The sequence below is a fragment of the Rana temporaria genome, chromosome 9 (genome assembly GCF_905171775.1).
Source record: "Rana temporaria chromosome 9, aRanTem1.1, whole genome shotgun sequence".
In the NCBI taxonomy this organism is placed as follows: Eukaryota; Metazoa; Chordata; class Amphibia; order Anura; family Ranidae; genus Rana; species Rana temporaria.
In genome coordinates, this window is record NC_053497.1 from 160,503,189 (window position 1) to 160,523,313 (window position 20,125).

A 20,125-nucleotide genomic window follows, 5' to 3' on the forward strand; every position below is an offset into this window, starting at 1 on the left:
TTTTTTTAATTCAAAAAAGTGAATTTTTCCCAAAAAAAGTGCGCTTGTAAGACCGCTGCGCAAATACGGTGTGACAAAGTATTGCAATAACCACTATTTTATTCTCTAGGGTGTTCGAAGAAAAAAAAATATGTTTGGGGGTTTTAAGTAATTTTCTAGCAGAAAAAACTGTTTTAGTCTTGCAAACACCAAATCTGAAAAACACCTAAGGTCTTTAAGTGGTTAAAGATATAGTTCAAACCAATTCTGCATGGACTTTGATTTGCCACGCACCTACTTATTTTAATATCAACTTTGGCATGCTGTGCAATTTGGCTTTTTGGATAACCCTATTCGGATGCCACCTCTAGAGAATTTAAAAAACCCAGGCCCTACTAAACTTTTCTCCACTTATTATGCAGCCCTTAAAATAGATTCTTGGCCCTAGGCTGCTCAGGTGGTCTTTCATGGATATACCCTTCAGAGGCAGAGTGGTTTAAGTTTGGTGACACATATAAAACCTGTTTCTTTATCGTACATGGATGGACACGGCTCCATAAATCTTGACAAGTGGGTTATGTTCCTGTTCACAGGAGGACTAGGCAGAAACATGTTGGATAATTAAATGCATGTTACTTTAAGAGTTGAACAGCCCTGTCCAGGGGGTGGTCCCTCAGGACATAACCCTCCTCCCTGCAGCCTCAGTTTCTTTCTGCCTAGCAAAGGACGTATGGCTCCCTTTTGGCCCTGAGGAGGGTCCAATCGGCCCAGGGTCGATTAACTCTAGTGGACTCCCGTCTGCCGGGAGGGGTAAATATGGTTCCACCTGTCTTGGCAGGATGGAGCAGCTGGGCATTCTTGGGGCGGGGTTGACCAGGGTCTCTCGCTCTCCCTGTCTTTCCCTCCTCCCCATACTATGGGCCGCTGTGTGATTGGAGGTTTCTGCAGTTTGCAGACTTAACTGGCCGGGGGTCCTCTCATTTTTGCCTCTAGAAAAGAAAGAGAAATACCCCCCAAAAAGCTTTCAAGGCCAAACTCAAAATTAGAAAGTTTAATAAATGGACCAAACAAGATACGGTTGATGCTTGATGATCAAGGTATATGTACTGTACACAACAGTTGAAAAATATATGCAAAATAGACAACACCAGGGATGAAAGTGCACCAAGTGTCAAAAGAAAAAGGGGAGGGGTTTAACACAAATGCAGTGTATTATACAACATGTAATTAAAAAACTCTCCAAGGGACGGTAAAGGATTCCCAACGCTTTTCTGGTCTTATGGGGAAGCAGAAGACCATCATCAGGGGCCAGAGGAGTGTACGATGTATAGATTCTCAATCTAAAAAATAATAATAAAACCGCAGCATGGAACACATATGTTAAGGGTGATATACTACTCCATCCAGACCGACTAGCACCTTGATTGGTTTCAAAAATACACATACTGTTGGTATACGGATAGAGTAATCCCTTGATGGTATGACAATGGTGTATGGGCTCAAGATACGATCCCCTCGGATTGAAGGTGCAACTGCGTGTCCAGGAGCAAACGGGGGTCTTGGACACGTACACTCCTCTGGCCCCTGATGATGGTCTTCTGCTTCCCCATAAGACCAGAAACGCGTCAAACATCCTCCACTGTCCCTTGGAGTGTTTTTTAATTACATGTTGTATAATACACTGCATTTGTGGTGTTAAACCCCTCCCCTTTTTTCTTTTGACACTTGGTGCACTTTCATCCCTGGTGTTGTCTATTTTGCATATAATTTAACAGGTGTCAGGCGAGTGTGGGTCAGCATGGCATCAGAACCTGGCGCTTCTTTCCCAGACATCTGTTGTGGCAACCGGTTCCCCTTCACCTGCTTTGTCGGCGGTCCTGGAGTCTTTTGTTGCCAGGGTGGAAGCGGTGTGCGGGCGCAAGGGGGTTCCCCGCCCATCTTCTGGGGAAAGCTCTGATTCAGACTCAGGCCCCGCGGACCAGGACAGTGAGGAATCATGGCGGTGCGGGATATCCTAAAGAGAGGATACGGCGTGGGCATCTACAGAGGTTTTTGTTCCTTTTGGGTCCCACAAGCCGGCCCGCACAGCTAGGGTGTTTCCCTACCCAACTTAGTTTATCTACAAGGAATGGGAGCGCCCGCAGTGGGCCTTTTTGGTTCCAAAACGCATGTCGGTGCATTGCCCTTTTGAGGAGAGTTTCATGAAAGAATGGTAATCTCAGATTGTAGAGCCCCCCCACCGAATCCAGGTTGAATAAGGTAACCACGATTCGGGTGGAGGGGACCCCTGCTTTTAAGGACTCTGCCGACAGGAGGATCGAGACCGTTGTGCCGGTCCATGTTTACGGTGGTGGGGGTCAGCATTGCGGCCAGTGTTTAGCCATGGCACTGGTGTCGCAAACTCTTACTGAACAGGCTAAATTATTGCACCGTGAGTTGGAAAAGCAACAGGCCCCCCCCGGTCTGCGTGGAACCGGCAGACCAGTTGGTGCATGGCCTTAAGTATGTCTGTGATGCGGCCTCGGATACGGCCCCCTTGCTTTCTAGAGCCTCCGTATCTGCTGTGGTGCTACGTTGCCTGATTTGGCTAAAATTCTGGGCTGCGGACCAGGCATCTAAGAAGGCTTTGGCAGAGTTTCCTTTTCAGTGAGAGAGGCTCTTTGGAGCTTCACTGGATGACCTTATTAAAAATGTCACTGGGGGTAAGAGTACATTGCTCCCTCAATCCAAAAAAGGTAAGGAGCCAGGGCCCTCCTTTTCGGCTCAGAAGCATTTTTTCGTACACACCCTGGCTGGCAGTTAAGCATTCCCAGACCGCCAAGGTGTCCTGTCCGCTGAGGGACAGAAGCGTCCTTGGTTTCGCAAGCCTGCGAACAAATCTATGGCAGCATGAAGGTTTGCCCCGCCCGTCTCTCGGGGGGGGGGGGGGGGGTGTCGCCTTTGGGAGTTTGCAGCTCGGCGGACCTCCCCTGCTTTCAGACCAGTGGGTCTGCAAAGTGGTTTCATCAGGATAGATGGTTTCTTTCTTGTTCACTAAACAGGTTTTTTCCCTCAAACCTGGGGCAGTGCAGGACCTGCTGCTGCGCGGAGTGATAGTGCCGGTGCCGTCGCAGGAATAGTTTCAGGGCTTCTACTCCCTCCTTTGGGACTACAAACAAGTTGAAGGGGTCTGTCCGATCCTGGACCTTAAGGCCCTCAACAGCTTTGTGAAGGTGCAAAGGTTCAGGATGGAATCGGTTCGCTGTGTGGTCGCTGCACTCCATCAGGGGTATTTTCTGGTGTCCCTGGACATCAAGGACGCATACTTGCATGTCCCCATATGCGTCAGGCATCGGAGCTTTCTTCGGTTTGCGGTCGGACGACCACTACAAATTTGTAGCTCTTCCTTTTTGGCCTGGTGTCGGCACCAAGGTTTTTGCCCCTATTCTGGCTTTGCAGAGACAGCGAGGAATCGCAATTGTGGGCTTCCTGGACGACCTCCTGAGAGCAGGAGGATGTGGCAATCGCCAGTCACTCTTCGGGGGTTCAGCTGGGTTCTCAACCTCCAGAAGTCTGTGTTGCTACCGACTTAACGCCTGGAGTACCTGGGCATGATTCTGGACTCCTCAGAGGCAAGAGGGTTTTTCTCCCTTCGGACAAACTGCAGACTCTTCGGTCTGCGGTGAAGCTGTTGGCGTCTCACAAGTGGTCGTCTCTCTCATGGTAGCCACTTTCGAGGTGGTACCGTATGCTCAATTCCACACGGGCATTATCGGGTGTTTTATGTCCCCCCCACCCCTGATCAAACTTCCCCCCCTCGTCTACTTCGCAGAGTAGAGACCGAGGGGATTCCGGTGATTGGCCCAGGCGCCCCTGGTATGCCGACATAGTACGAATGGTGGCGGGTGTTCCTTTGGCGACTGCCGATGCGAGAGGTCCTTCTCTCGCAAGGCTCTATACGTATTCCTGCTTTAGTCACTGGCTTTAACTGCGTGGCTGAAAGTCGGGTGCTAAGGGATGGGCGAAGGAAGTCCTCTTAAGATTTATCGCACATAGAAGGCCTACATCTGTGTGAGGAAATGGGGTGGCGTCCGCGTACATCAGGGGTGACTAACCAGTGGCCACGTGTTTCCCACGACCACCTGCTCTGGGATGGCGGGTTGCTGTGTTTAACTCCCAAACGGCAACTGTCATTTTCACAATAAAGAATGCAATTTAAAGTCATTTTTTGCTGTGAAAATGACAATGGTCCCAAAAATGTGTCAAAATTGTCAAGTGTCCGCCATAATGTCGCAGTCACGAAAAGAATCGCTGATCGCCGCCATTAGTAGTAAAAAAAAATTAATAAAAACGCAATAAAAATATCCCCTATTTTGTAAACGCTATACATTTTGAGCAAACTAATCGATAAACGCTTATTGTGATTTATTTTATTTTTTTTACCAAAAATAGGTAGAATACGTATCGGCCTAAACTGAGGGAAATTTTTTTATATATATATGTTTTTGGGGAATATTTATTACAGCAAAAAAGTTGCATTTTTTTCAAAATTGTCGCTCTATTTTTGTTTATAGCGCAAAAAATAACCGCAGAGGTGATCAAATACCACCAAAAGAAAGCTCTATTTGTGGGGAAAAAAGGACGCCAATTTTGTTTGGGAGCCACGTCACACGAGCGCAATTGTCTGTTAAAGCGACGCAGTGCCGAATTGTAAACGCCTTTGGGCATTTAGCAGCATATTGGTCCGGGGCTTAAGTGGTTAAGGGTTTTTTTTTTTTTTTTTTTTTTTTTGCTCCTTGGCACGGCTCATTAATTGGCGAGTACAGTTGCACAGGGGTTCGACATGTGGCCCCTCCGGTTCGACCACCACTACCTCCGTGGGATTTGAATCTGGTACTTCAGAAACCGCTGTTTGAAAACATTAGGGAGATCCCCCTATTTGTCACTTTCTCAGAAAGTAGCCATGGACGAGGTCAAGATTTAAAGTGTTGTGTCCAATTAACTTCAGAGAATTATTTTTACAGTGAGTACAAAAATCTATTTGTTCTGTTGAAGAAAAAAAGCTCTTTTCCAGCTGTATTGGTTTACGAGGATGTGCAGAATCATTTAACACTGGCAGGAGTGCTTACAATGATCAGCTTTTAGGATAAAGATTTCACATGAATAAAACCTGTTTAGTTACAGCAAAGTGTGAGTTTGGCTTTAATTTGTTGGTGCACTTAAATCTAGTACATCTTGTGCCACTTTTACCTACAGGTAAGCCTTATTATAGGGCATGGTTTAGGAGATATTTACCATATACAGCTGAAACTCGGAAAATTAAAATATAGTGCACAAGTTCATTTATTTTACTAATGCAAATTTAAAGGTGAGACTAATGAGGTGGACTCATTACATGCAAAGCAAGATGGGTTCAAGCCACGATTTAACATAATTGTGATTATGCACCCCATGAAAACCTGAAATCCACAATCTCAGAAAATTAGAATATTGTGAAAAGGTGCAATATTCTAGGCTCAAAGTGTCCCACTCTAATGGCCTAAGCCATAACACCTGCAAAGGGTTCCTGAGCCTTTAAATTAAATGGTCTGTCTGGTTCAGTAGTAATCGCAATCACGGAAAAGACTGCTGACCTGACAGTTGTGCAGAAAACCATCATTTACATCCTCCATAAGGAGGGAAAGCGTCAAAAGGTAATTGCAAAAGAAGTTAGATGTTCCCAAAGTGCTGTATCAAAGCACATTAATAGAAAGTTATGTGGAAGAAAAAGGTGCACAAGCACCAGGGATGACCTCAGCCTAAAGAGTATTGTTGGGGGGGGGGGGGGGGGGCATAAAAGTGTTGGACTTTCACAAGGAGTGGACTGAGGCTGGAATCGGTGCATCAAGAGCCACCACAAACTGATCCTGGACATGGGCTTCAAATGTCATATTCCTCTTGTCAAGCCACTCCTGAATAACAAACCACGTCAGAAGCTTCTTACCTGGTCTGTTTCTCAGTGGTCCAAAGTCCTCTTTTCTGATAAAAAGGTTAATTATGGACAGAAATCATTAAATCCGAGCACCTCGTCCCATGTACTGCAGAAAATAAGGGGGGGGGGGGAGGGTACCTGAGGACCCCAGGGACTATTAAACTGGTGCTAAATAGAAAATGTAGTCAACAACAAAGTATAGAAAGTGTTTTATTTATAACACATAATAAATATATGTAAAATAAATCAATTAAGAGGGAAGAAAATTACATGATCTCCAGACATATTTTGGAAGATCAATTTAAGCATTGATATAGGTGCTTGCTCGACATGTTTTGCGCTATACAGAGCTTCCTCAGGAGCTTTTGAATAGACAATGCTAGGTATCAAAGAGTAAATAGTTAGATTAAAGGGTCACTAAAGGAATTTTTTTGCTGGACATAAAAGTTAACTGATTCCTTTTAAAAAATGATTAAAAATAGATTAAATGCAATCATATAATGTGCCTGCAGTTTCACTTTCGTTTTTAAACTGGTTTCATGTTTATGTGAAGTAAAGAGACCCACAGAACAAAAACAAACAAATCCAGGGCAGTGTTTTGTTTTTAAAATGAATCTGATTGGTTCTGTTAGGCTCTGTTCACACCTAGGCGTATATACGCCTGAAGCGCGACGCCGCAGCAGCCCTTAAGACGCTGGAGGGATGATTTTACATTGCCCTTTATGGAGATGGTTCACATCTGAACGCTGTACGCCTGCCGCCTGAAAACAAGTCCCGGACCTTTTTTTCAGGCGGCGTTCAGCATAGGAGATGTGGACCTGGGGGTAGGCTGCATTCACAATCGCGGCGTTTTGTCGCCGCAATTCGCGGGACAAAACGCTGCGATTAGGTACGCCAAGCTGTGAATGCAGCCTTAAATTTTAGACACGGTAATGACAGCTTAGACCACCGTGAAAAGCTCCCAGTACTGTGGTTATAAGGAGCCAGACAAGCAGGAAGTGTGGAGATCACAGCAGAATTACAGCTACTTCAAAGAAAAAAACTAACAATGAGGACATGAAACCAGGACTGCAGTAAGGTAAAGGAAGCTATTTAGCTAAAAAAAAAATTCCTTTAGTGATCCTTTAAATAAATGCTTTCTACAATGATATAGATGCAAGAATGACTGCATGACAATATATTAACGTATAAGGGAAATGCATGGCTTAAATAAATACAAAGAGTGTTGATCAATAAGAGAATGCACAAAATGAGCGCCAGCCAAAACTTACCACAGATAAAGGGAATTCCTTTTTAGTAGAAAAAAAAGGAAGCAACAAATAGCAAGAATATACCAACATCTGGAACCGTTGATGGACAGCGGAAACTCCAAATTACCAAGGAGCCACAACAAACTAGAACGGGGCCATAGCCTACCAAAAAGCCTAAAGGAGAATAAAACATATTCAACAATGGATGGTTGAAGTGAATGGGTCTGTAAACAGGTGATGGAGAGAGTATTTTAAATGTACCTGATTGAATTAAATTGGGCAATAGAACCAATGCGATTGACCAAGATAAGAGATCAATTCTAGATTGTAAGCTCTAACGACAGGGCCCTCTGATCCCTCCTGTATTGATTGTATTGTGACTGTACTGTCTTCCCTGATGTAAAGCGCTGCGCAAACTGTTGGCGCTATATAAATCCTGAATAATAATAATAATAATCAATTGGTGCGAGGAGCTGTAGAGACGTTGCCTAAAACAGCTGTTCAAGAGAATCAGTGCTGCAGCTGATTGGTATCTAAAAAAGATTATTAAAACAATTATATATAGCTTTCCCAATAGGATCAAACAAGGGATCAATAGGATTTTGGGCATAAACAGGGGGGTGAAGAGTATCACCCAGAAACAGAAATTACCGGCAGAGGTTTTAAATTGCTGGATGGAGACTTGATGACCATCGGGTCACAAGCCAGGAGAACCTGCTTGTGACTTGCAGTAGGTCTGGTAAGGATGTAAACAACTTTGCGGCTACGAACGCCGCGCTATTTGGTTGCCCTCGCGGTGGCGTCAGACATACGTCGCCGCAAGGCGGACACGTGACTTCGCCGACAACCCGTCACGTGGTACGCCAGTGAACCAATGCAGGCAGACAGCGAAGCATCCATCAGCAGGCCAAAGGGACCAGGCCTGCGTGGGCGGCGCTGGAAGCAGCCATCGCTAAGGTAAAGGAGTAGGTGCACGGACAGGATGAAAGAAGGTGCAAAGACAGGATGATAAAAATATAACAGGCAGGAGGGACATCAAATAAGGACCGAAGGGGGCAACATTTGGGATTGGTTGAACCATTTCCTCCATACGGTCCCGGCTAGCCAATCATGAACTCAAAGGGAAAAGGGGACCTCGCCCATTGCAGCAACATTCCGGGAGGGAAAACAAAGTAAAATTTTTATATACATACACAAAAATGAATGGCTATTAAGAGGCACCAAAAAAGGGAAATAAACGGCCTCGCTGCATTTGTGCATTGAGACAACACAATTTGTTACATAGATCAAATGGGTACAAGTTTAACAAATGATGCACATGATAATACAGAAGTAAATATATTGAATATAATGACATGTCAACATGTTATGCATACTTACAATGAAATTAAAGAGAAAAAGAAGAAAAGTAAATGAAAAAATGAACATATAAAAGTTTTGACGCTAAATGCTTCGTTTAGGCCTGGAGGGACCAATGCGGATAGAGAATGTATCCACTTGGCCTCTTTTTGAAGCAAAATATTATCGTAGTTGCCCCCTCCTTCACCTGGTGGAATGTGTTCAAGAGTGGAGAACTTCATTTTATGACTGTTAAATTGGTGATAGATGCCAGAATGACGACTGATGGGGGGGGGGGGGGGTCGGGGGTCTCCTTTTTTTTTTTTTTTTTATATAAATGAGAGCCATATGTTCGTGTATTCAATGGAAGAAGGGGCGCTTTGTTTTCCCCACATAAAAAGTCGCATTGCATAAGATAAACAATGCCTACGGATTGGCAGGTCACCGAAAAGGTTGGTTTGTGAACATGTCCATTTGGGAGTGCTATTGTAGTAGAATCAATATAGCAACAAAAGGGGCAATTGTGGCATGGTCTAGTTCCCCTTGGTCCCTTTAAGGGTGACGTTTTGGACAATGACTGCGAACCAAACGGTCCCAAAGTGAACGTGATTTTTTAAAAGTAATTTGAGGGTAATTTTGAATGCGTTTGCTAATGAGCAAGACACCAGTATTTTTGTAGAATATAACAGACTTTGTGGTGGTGACCAGAAAAGCGAGTAATCGGACGTATACCTGGATTTTGTTTAGGTAATTTGGGATCATGGAGAAGGGATCTCCATTTCTGCTGTTTAGCTCGCTGATGGGCTTTTTTTTTTTTTTGCTACAGCAACAAAAGTCTAAAAAAAAGCCGATCGGTGAGCTAAACAGCAGAAATGGAGATCGCTTCTCCATGATCCCAAATTACCTAAACAAAATCCAGGTATACGTCTGATTACTCGCTTTTCTGGTCACCACCACAAAGTCTGTTCTATTCTACAAAAATACTGGTGTCTGCTAATGAGCAATAACACGGTATCAAAATTACCCTCAAATTACTTTTAAAAAATCACGTTTGGTTTGCAGTCATTGTCCAAAAACGTCACACTTAAAGGGACCAAGGGGAACTAGACCATGCCACAATTGCCCTTTTTGTTGCTATAATTCTACTACAATCGCACTCCCAAATGGACGTGTTCACAAACAGACCTGTTCGGTGACCTGCCAATCCGTAGGCATTGTTTATCTTATGCAATGCGACTGCAGAGCTTTTTATGTGGGGAAAACAAAGCGCCCCTTCCATCGAATACGCGACCATATGGCTCTCATTTCAAAAAAGAAAATGGAGACCCCCATCAGTCGCCATTCTGGCATCTATCACCAATTTAACAGTCGTAAGATGAAGTTCTCCACTCTTGAACACATTCCACCAGGTGAAAGAGGGGGCGATAAGATTTTTATTCAAAGAGGCCAAGTGGATACATTCTCTATCCACGTTGGTCCCTCCAGGCTTAAACGAAGCATTTAGCTTCAAACCTTTTTTATAATTTTTTTTATTCATTTTTTTTTCATTTACTTCTCTTTAAATTCATTCTAAGTATGCATAATATGTATTGATGTCGTTATTTTACATATTCAATATATTTTCTTCTGTATTATCATGTGCATCATTTGTTAAACTTGTACCCATTTGATCTATGTAACAAATTGTGTTGTCTGTCAATGCACAAATGCAGCGCGGCCGTTTATTTCTATTTATAATAGCTGTGTGTGTGAGTGAATTTTTACTTTTTGTTTTCCTCCCGGACTGTTGCTGCAATGTGTGGGGTCCCCTTTTCCCTGGAGTTCATGATTGGCTAGCCGGGACCGTACGGACACGTAGGGACCCTATGGAGGAAATGGGTCAGCCAATCCAAAATGTTGCTCTCTTCGGTCCTTATTTGATGTCCCTCCTGCCTGTTATATATTTTATTTTTATCATCCCGTGTTTGCACCTTCTTTCAACCTGTCCGTGCACCTACTCCTTTACCTTAGCGTGGTGGTTCCTTTCCAGGAACCAACATGGCGATGGCTGCTTCCAGCGCCGCCGACGCAGGCCTTTGGCCTGCTAATGGACGCTTCGCCGTCTGCCTGCATTGGTTCACTGGCGTACCACGTGATGGGTTGTCGGCGACGTCACGTGTCCGCCTCGCGGCGACATATGTCCGACGCCGCCGCGAGGGCATACACATAGCGTCGTATTCGTAGCCGCAAAGTTGTTTACATCCTTACCAGACATACTGCAAGTCACAAGCAGGTTCTCCTGGCTTGTGACCCGATGGTCATCTAGTCTCCATCAGCAATTTATTACCTCTGCAGTAATTTCCATGTTTCTGGGTGATACTCTTCACCCCCCTGTTTATGCCCAAAATCCTATTGATCCCTTGTTTGATCCTATTGGGGGAAAATATATATATATATATATATATATATATATATATATATATATATATATATATATATATATATATATATATATATATATATATATATATATATATATATATATATATATATATATACTTTTTTTTTTTTTTTTTTTTTATTAGATACCAATCGGCTGCGGCACTGATGCTCTTGAACAGCTGTTCTAGGCACCGTCTCCACAGCTCCTCACACCAATTGATCTCTTATCTTGGTCAATCGCATTGGTTCTATTGCCTAATTTAACTCAATCAAGTACATTTGAAATACTCTTTCTTTATCACCTGTTTACAGCCCCATTCACTTTAACTATCCATTGTTGAATATGTTTTATTCTCCTTTAGGCCTTTTGGTATGCTATGGCCCTGTTCTAGTTTTGTCGTGGCTCCTTGGTAATTTGGGGTTTCTGCTGTCCAACGGTTCCGGATGTTGGTTTATTCTACCTATTTTTTGCTTTTAGTAGAAAAAAAAAAAGGAATTCCCTTTTATCTGTGGTAAGTTTTGGCTGACGCTCATTTTGTGCATTCTGTTATTGATCAACACTTTGTATTTATTTAAGCCATGTATTTCCCTTATACTTGAATATATTGTCATTCTTGCATTTATATCATTGTTGAAAGCATTTATCTATTTAATCTATTTACTCTTTGATACCTAGCGTTGTCCAGGGCTCGACAATTCCTGGGCGCCAGGTCGCCATGGCGACTAGAAATAGGGTCCTGGCGACTTGGCTTGGAAGGGGGGCAACATTTTTTTTGTGAGCTGGCACCAGCTGGTGGTGAGCCGTCGGTATTATAAGTTAAAGGGTCACTAAAGGATTCTTTTAGCTAAACAGCTTCCTTTACCTTACTGCAGTCCTGGTTTCATGTCCTCATTGTTCGTTTTTGCTTTGTTGCTGTAAATCCTCTGTTCTGGACACTTCCTGGTTTCCTGATCACCACAGTACTGGGAGATTTCTCACGGTGGTCACTAATCAAGACGGTGTGATTACTGTGTGTAAAACGAAACTTGATTGGTGCTGAGGAGTTTTAGACAAAGTATCACTGCTCTCTATTGGCTGACTGCCCTCTAGTGGCTCTCTGTACATCAGAGAACCAGCAAACGGCAAAAACGAAACTAAACTGAAGGCACATTATATGATTAGTTTTTTATCTCTTTTTAATCATTTTTAAAAGGAACCAGTTAACTTTTATGTGTCTATACCCTGTAAACAGTCATTTCAGCAAAATTTTTTTTTCCTTTTAGTGACCCTTTAAGCATTACAAGTTAAACAGCAATTCTAATGTAATTTTTCACTGCCATCTTCCCTCTAATTGGAACCCCCAAACATTATATATATATTTTTTATCCTAACACCCTAGAGAATAAAATGGCGATCATTGCAATACTTTCTGTCATGCCCTATTTGCGCAGCGGTCTTACAAGCGCACTTTTTGGGGAAAAAATTACACTTTTTTTTAATTAAAAAATAAAACCGTAAAGTTATCCCCCCTTTTTTTTTTTTTTTTTAATATGAAAGATAATGTTACGCCAAGTAAATTCATACCCAACATGTCACGCTTCAAAATTGCGTCCGCTCGTGGAATGCCGACAAACTTTTACCCTTTAAAATCTTCATAGGCAACGTTTAAAAAAATCTACAGGTTGCATGTTCTGAGTTAGAGGTCTAGGGCTAGAATTATTGCTCTCGCTCTACCAATCGCGGTGATGCCTCACATCTGTGGTTTGAACACCGTTTACATATGCGGGCGCTGCTCACATATGTGTTCGCTTCTGCGCGCAAGCTCGGCAGGACAGGGCGCGTTTTCTGGCTCCTAACTTTATTAGCTGGCTCCTAGATTCCAAGCAAATTTGTCAAACCCTTGCGTTGTCTATTCAAAAGCTCCTGAGGAAGCTCTGTATAGAGCGAAACATGTCCAGCAAGCACCTATATCAATGCTCAAATTGATCTTCCAAAATATGTCTGGAGATCATGTAATTTTCTTCCCTCTTAATTGATGGGGGGGGGGGGACGCGGTAATGGGGGGGGGGGCGCACGGTGAGGTGGCAATGGAGGGGCACGGTGAGGCGGTAATGGGGGGGCACGGTGAGGCGGCAATGGATGGGCAGTTTAATATGCTATGTATTTGTGTCCAATTTTTTAATGTTTGGTTATTTTATTATATTGACTTGGAGCTTTTCAATTCTGGTTATTTTTAAATCAATGTAGCTAATTTAAAATGTCTCATGTAATGCATACAATTAAAAAAAAAAAAAAATTGAAATGGGGGGCGGGGAAGGTTATTTTTCAGTTTCGGACTGACATTTTATTTCCATTTCAGTGCACCTCTACTTTTTGATCCTGAGATCTATTATCAACTGCTGGCTGGATTTCCTAGACTCTTGTAGTCTCCCCAGTCCAGCCATTGAGCATGAGCAGACCTTTAGCTACATGCTGGGTGGCCGGTGAGCTATATGCTCCGGGGCACATGGCCGTGGCAGGCAGCTACCCCCATACTACCCGGGTGGTGGTCTGTCCAGAATGCGTCCTTGCAGGACAGGTAAGTAGTGTTCCACCTGGTTTGGCAGGTTGGAACAGCTGGGCATTCTTGGGGAGGTTGACTAGGGGGTCTCGCACCCTTTTTTCTTCTCTCCCTGTCCTTTTCATCCTCCCCGTGCTCTGTGGTGGCTGGGCCTGCTGTGTACTGACCAGTGGGGCTCCGTGTCCTGGCTGGGGGCTGCAGGGTGTCCAGGGTCCTCTCGCCATGTGGGGTCTTGTCTAGAGCCATGTGGGGGCCTCCTTGCTGAGGCCCAGCTAGTTCACAGCCTTTTTCTCTTTACCTCAGAAAAGCGTTTGGCCATTTTGGCACCCAGCGCCATTTTCTTGTAGCCATGCTTGGTTTTAATGCTGTAGAGCGGCAGCCATTTTCTTGTCCGCGCTTTTTCACAGGGGCGGCTGGCAACCATTTTCTTGTAGTCCTGGCTTCGTTTTTGCCTCTAGCAGTGAAAATGTCCCTTCTGAACGGTGCAAACAGCGCAGAACACCACGGCCACACGGGATATAAGGCATATGGGGAGAGCGGACGGCGGCGCTGTGCAGCACCCGGATCAGAGCGGTGAGTCCTCTGGGGGGGGCCCTCAGTCTGAGCAGCTAGGAGGTGGACTGTTTATACCTGGTCTTGGTCCCTATGGGTGTCAGGCAAGTGTTTGCATGGCGTCAGAAGCTGGCGTTTCTGCCAAGACATCCATGTGGTGACAACCGGTGCCCCTGTACCTGGGGGCCCTATGGACGCGTTGTCAGTGGTTCTGGAGTCCCATTATTGCCAGGGTAGAAGCGGGCGCAAAAGGGTAAAAATGCATTAAACATGTCGGATGCAGACCAGGACCTTTAGGACAGTTCTTCCGGGTCAGTGCAGAAAGGCGCTTATTGGAGCACTTTTCACCGCGTGCGGGATCTCCAATACAATGGAGGCTACAGCGAGGGCATATATTAAGATGTCTGCCCCTTCTGGGTCCCACAAGCCGGCCCGCACCGCTAGGATGTCCCCCCCCCCCCACCTAGCTTATTTGATAAGTTTATATACCAAGAATGGGAACGGCCGCAGCATTCCAAAAAATCGCATAGCTGTCTGTTATCGCTGAGGGTTTCCTGGAAAAGACATCTCTCTGGATGGGCCACCCCAGTATCCAGGGAATTGCCACGATTCCGGTGGAAGGACCTCTAAAAAAGACCCTGCAGACGAGAGAACCGAGGCGGTGGCCCGGTCCTTGTTCATGGTATTTGGGGGTTAGCATTGCGGCCACTGTTGGCCACGACCCTTGCGTCACTGACGCTTCCTTGATGGGCAAAGATTTGCTGCACCGTGATTTGGATAGCAATGGGCTTCCCCGGTCTGCATGATAGCAAACCAGTTGGGGCATGGCCTTAAGTATGTCTGCAACGCGGCCTTAGATACAGCTCCCTGGATGTCCAGAACCATCAGTATCTGCAGTGGGGCTACGCTGCATGATTTTACTGAAATGCTGGTCTGTGGACCAGATGTCCAAGAAGGCTCTGGTGGATTTGCTCTTCCAGGGTTAGAGGCTTTTGGAGCCTCGCTGGATGACATTAAAAATGTTTGGGGTGAGAGCGCTGTGCTCCCACAATTCAAAAAGGTAAAAAGCCACACTGTAGGCCAGGGCCCTCCTTTTTTTTTAAATCTACCACCCTTGGACGTCAGGGATGCATTTATTGCAGTCCTCATATGCGTCGGTTTCTGCGGTTGCACACCGGGTTGAGCACTGCAAAATGGTGGTTCTGTTGAGCCTGGCGTCGGCACCAGGAGCTTCTCCAAGGTGCTTGCCCTGACCCTGGCCTTGCTGAGGCAGCAAGGAATTGCAATCATGGGCTATTTGGTTGATCTCCACCTGAGCAGCTTCTGCCTCAGAATTAGGGGAGGATGTGGAGATCGCCAGTCAGACTCTTCAGGAGTTTGGCTGGGTGCTGAACCTCCAGAAGTCTGTGTTGCTGCTGACTCAATGTCTAGAATACCTGGGCTCGATTCTGGACTCGGAGGCGAGAGTTGTTTCTCCCTTCGCATGTTGCAGACTCTTCAGGCTGCGGTAAAGCGCTGGGCGTCACGCAGGCGGTGGTCACTGCGCTTTTGCATGCAAGTCCTGGGTTTCGTGGTAGCCACCTTCGAGGTGGTACTGTGTTTAATTCCACACTCGAGTCTTGCATACAGAGATCAATATGGGACACACTTCCATTGTCCCTGGATTATTAAATCCGGGTGAGCCGGCTAGTCAGGGATTCCCTGATCTGGTGGCTAAGGCCTTCGGCCCTTCTGTCTGGGAAGTCGTTTCTTTTTTCACTGGATGGTAATCGCGACTGACGCCAGCCCAACCGGTTGGGAGGCAGTTTGGGCGTCTTGACATGGGGTCACTGGATGATGGAAATGCCGCCTGCCGATCAGTGTGCCCCTCCACATGGTCAGAGGCTGCGGGAACGTCCAGTCAGGATCCAGTTGGACAACGCCACGGTGGTGTCATTTCACCCATTGAGGCTGGGTTCACACTTGTCCGACAAACGGTCCTACATTGAGAGCCTCATGTAGCATGACGTGTGAAAATCAGTGTTTCCCTATGAGAGCTGTCTTAACTGGTCCTACACAAGTCGGTCCGACTTTGAAAATGCTCCCTGTACTATTTTTGGTCCTACATTGATCCTACTTCAACCCATTGAATATCATTGAAGTCGGACCAAAGTAGTATCCTGTTCATGAAAGTAGGATGGATGTAGGACCAATGTAGCAGAGCAAAGTAGGATGAAAGTAGTGTAGTAGTGTGAACCCAGCCTGAGGAGGAACAAGACGCTCAGCTGCAGCATGCTGTCGCTCACATCTTGCGAAGAGCAGAATGTGCTGGCTCTATCGCCTGCCTACAGTCCAGGTGTAGCAATCTGGCAGGCCTACTCCCTGAGTTGTCGGATGCTGGACTATGGTCGCTACACCCAGATGTGTTTTGACTCCTTTACTGGAGATGGATCGCCAGATGTGGATCTCCTGGCTTCTTGACTCAATTGGAAGGTTTTGAGGTTTGGGGCCACGTCCAAAGATCAGTGGGCAGACGGGTTGGTGGTCCTGAGGGGACAGTATCGGCTAAGTTGTGCCTTCCTCCTGCAAAATACTCTTCCTCGTCTGCTTCGTGGAGTAGAGGCAGAGGGGATTCAGAGAATTCTAATTGCTCCAGATTGACTTTGGCATCCCTGGTATGCCACCTTGGTATGACTGGTGGCAGATGTTACTTGGCGACTGCCAATACGAGAGGACCTTCTATCGCAAGGTCATACATTTCATCCTGCTTATGGCCACTGTCCTTCACAACATGACTGACAGTCAGATACTAAGTGACTGAGGCCTGTTGGTTTTGGTCATTTCCACAATGCTGAGGGTACGGAAGTTATCTTTTTGGAAGATTTTCCATCGCTCATGGAGGGTCCACATCTGTGTGGAGAGGGAGTGACGCCCACGTACATATTAGGTTTCCAGAATCCTGCTATTTTTACAGCATGGAGTGGATCAAAGACTTGCTTTGGGCTCATTTTAAAGGGCAGATGGCTATTTTTTGTGTGACCCTTGGCGGTTCATTCACTGGCGAGTACCTTTGTCCAAGGGGTTTGACATGTGGCCCCTCCAGGTTCAATCACTGCTGCCTTTGTGGGATTGAATCTGGTATCCTTGGAGTTTCAAAAACTTGTTTTAAAGACATCGGATTCCCCTGTTGACACTCTGAGGGTAGCTTTTCGGGTGGCTGTTGCCTCTACCAGAGGTTTTCTGAGTTGGTGGCCTTGTCTTGCAAGTCCCCCTTACTCCTCCACAAAGGTAAGGCGGTGCTGCGCCCGCAGCCTTTGTTTCTTTCAAAGGTATTTTTGGCCTTTTTATTCAAATGAGGACATTGTGCTTTCATCCTTGTGTTCTCGGCTGTTGCATCACAAGAGGTTGCTTGGTGCAAGCTCTGGGTGTATCTGTCTGCTACGTCTCCGCTTCAGAGGTCTGCCCCCCATATTTGTCAGTGGTTGGCCCACGGAAGGGCCTGGCGGTCTCGTTGGCCACTGTTTTTCAGTGGATCAGTCAGATCGTGATTCAGGCTTATGCCTTAACAGGGTGGGCGCCTTCCCTTCCTGTTACGGCACATTCAACCAGGCCAATAGGTGCCTCTTAAGCTTTCCGACATCAAGCATCTCTCCCAGGTGTGTAAGGCGGCGACCCGGTCGTCCGTTCACTGAATTTTACAAGGTTGATGTGAGTGCATCTTTGGATGCAAGGTTTTGCAGACGGCTGTTTAGGGTTGCAACTCCGCCGTTGAGCTTTTTGTTTTTTTTGGGGTGAAGTTTGTTTGGTTGCTGTTCCCACCCCTCGTTTTTTGACACTGCTTGGGGATGTCCCTATGTCAAGCTTATGTGTCTGTCCATGAACGAAAGAAAATGGGTGTTTTTTGTACTCGCTGTAAAATCCTTTATTTGATCATGGATGGACACAGGCACCCACCCCTCTATTTATTTTTTGCTGCTTTTTGACCAACTGAGCTGCTGCATGCAGGGAGAGGGGTTGTACCCAGAGGGACCGCCCACCTGGGTGGTACTGTACAGTTTTGATTTGTTAACATATTAATGTTTCTGCCTAGTCCTCTCCTGATGGGCTAATGCCCTACTGTCAAGATTATGCTGCTGTGTCCGTCCATGAACTTCAGAAGAGTATTTGAGTACAAAATCCCCCCCCCCTTTTTTTTTTTTAAACTACATCAATTGCTCAACTATGCGTTATGCATACTTGGGCAAGCTGGGCCAAGATACTGCACTTCCGCTTTAACCACTACCCACCCACGCTATAGCGATGGACCACTACAGCCATAGGTGGCCAGTGCTCTGTGATTGCTGCTTCCTTCGGACACAGATGATCACAAATCAGGATAAAGGACCAATCGCAGCAGCCCTACCTGTGTCTTGCAGCTGATCACTATGTAAACGCAGGCTGGTTATCGGTATTCCTTTCCTCACGCTGACAGCAAGAGGAGAGTCGATAACGGCTTCTGTGAAAGGGACATCTACACTGATTTGGGCACTGATCATCGATGCCCACCAGTGAAGAATTACCGGCTTGCAAAATTTTCTAACAAACTATGAAAAACGTGTTCCAGAATTTTGCTAAGTGATTTTATATGCCACCAAAAGTTTAATTTGTGTGGAAAATTGAATGACAACTGTACCATGACCTTTTTAAAGTGACAGCGCTGAAATCTGAAAATTCACGCAGGGCTCATGGTGAAAGCTTGGTACAAAATCATGTAGAACAGTGGTTGTCAACCCTGTCCTCCAGGGCCCACTAACAGGCCAGGTTTGCAAGATAACTGAAATGCATCACAGGTGATATAATTTGCTGCTCAGTGATTCCAGTCTGCATCTCCCCATGGTAATGCATAAAACCTGGCCTGTTGGTGGGCCCTGAGGACAGGGTTGATGACCACTGATGTAGAACACAAATATTGTGTAAGGAACACAAGACTAGAGAATTTTCATAACTATAATGTACTTTCTTTCAGCCGTGTTGTTCGCAAGTCCATCGCTAGAGTTCTAACTGTGATCAACCAGACACAAAAAGAAAACTTAAGGAAATTTTACAAAGTGAGTTTTTATTTTATTTCTTTAAATGTGTATTCAAATGTTCACCAGTGGAGCCTAGACCTTCACTGTCCTGTAATTTTACCCTTGCCAGCACAAAATCAAATGTATGTTAACCACTTAAGGACCCCTCACTGTATATATACATTTATTTATTTATTTTTTAAAGATGGATATCTCTGTAACGGCAGCAGCCGCTGCCACAACCGAGATCTCTTTTCAGTTAGCGGTCCTCTAAACCAGTGGTCATCAACCTTGTCCTGCAGGGCCCACTAACAGGCCAGGTTTGCAAGATAACTGAAATACATCACAGGTGATATCATTTGCTGCTCAGTGATTGCAGTATTCTAGTCCGCATCTCCCCAAGGTAAAACATAAAACCTGGCCTGTTAGTGGGCCCTGCAGGAATGGTTGATGACCACTGCTCTAAACGATAACAGTGGTCTTCGCCGCAAGATCACCATTGGCGGCGGGAGAGGGGGCCCCCCCTCCCGTGCCCTCCGCCGCTTACCGGAGTCGTCGGCAGCAGCGATCGTGTGCTTCCTCCTGCTCGACAAGTGAGGGCAGGATGGCCCCCAACCGTCTCCATAGCATAAGCAATGTCAAAAGGTCACTTCCGCCCATGCTTCTTAAAGGGACATTTTTCTTCTCATTTTAGTCTAAATATGAGATCTGAGGTCCTTTTGACCCCAGATCTCATATTTAAGAGGACCTGTCATGCTTTTTTTTATTACAAGGGATGTTTACATTCCTTGTAATAGGAATAAAAGTGATTTCTTTTTTTTTGTGCGTAAAAATTTATACAATCAAAATAAGAAAACCAAAAAAACATCGAGCGCGCAGAAGCGAACGCATACGTGAGCAGCGCCCGCATATGAAAACTGTGTTCAAACCACACAAGTGAGGTATCTCTGCGATCGTTGGAGTGAGAGCAATAATTCTAGCCCTAGACCTCCTCTGTAACTCAAAAGATGCAACCTATAGAATTTTTTAAACGTCGCCTATAGAGATTTTTTAAGGATAAAAGTTTGA

The 20,125-nt window shown here is 45.4% G+C and overlaps 1 protein-coding gene across 1 annotated transcript in view; it reads left to right on the forward strand.

Moving 5' to 3' along the window:
• Positions 1-20,125, forward strand: part of RPL35 (ribosomal protein L35) — a 36,618-nt gene that overhangs the window by 10,240 nt on the left and 6,253 nt on the right. The window contains exon 3 of the mRNA XM_040324875.1: positions 19,015-19,096. Within this exon, the coding sequence (XP_040180809.1) occupies positions 19,015-19,096 (82 nt within the window). The remainder of the gene's footprint in view (positions 1-19,014; positions 19,097-20,125) is intronic.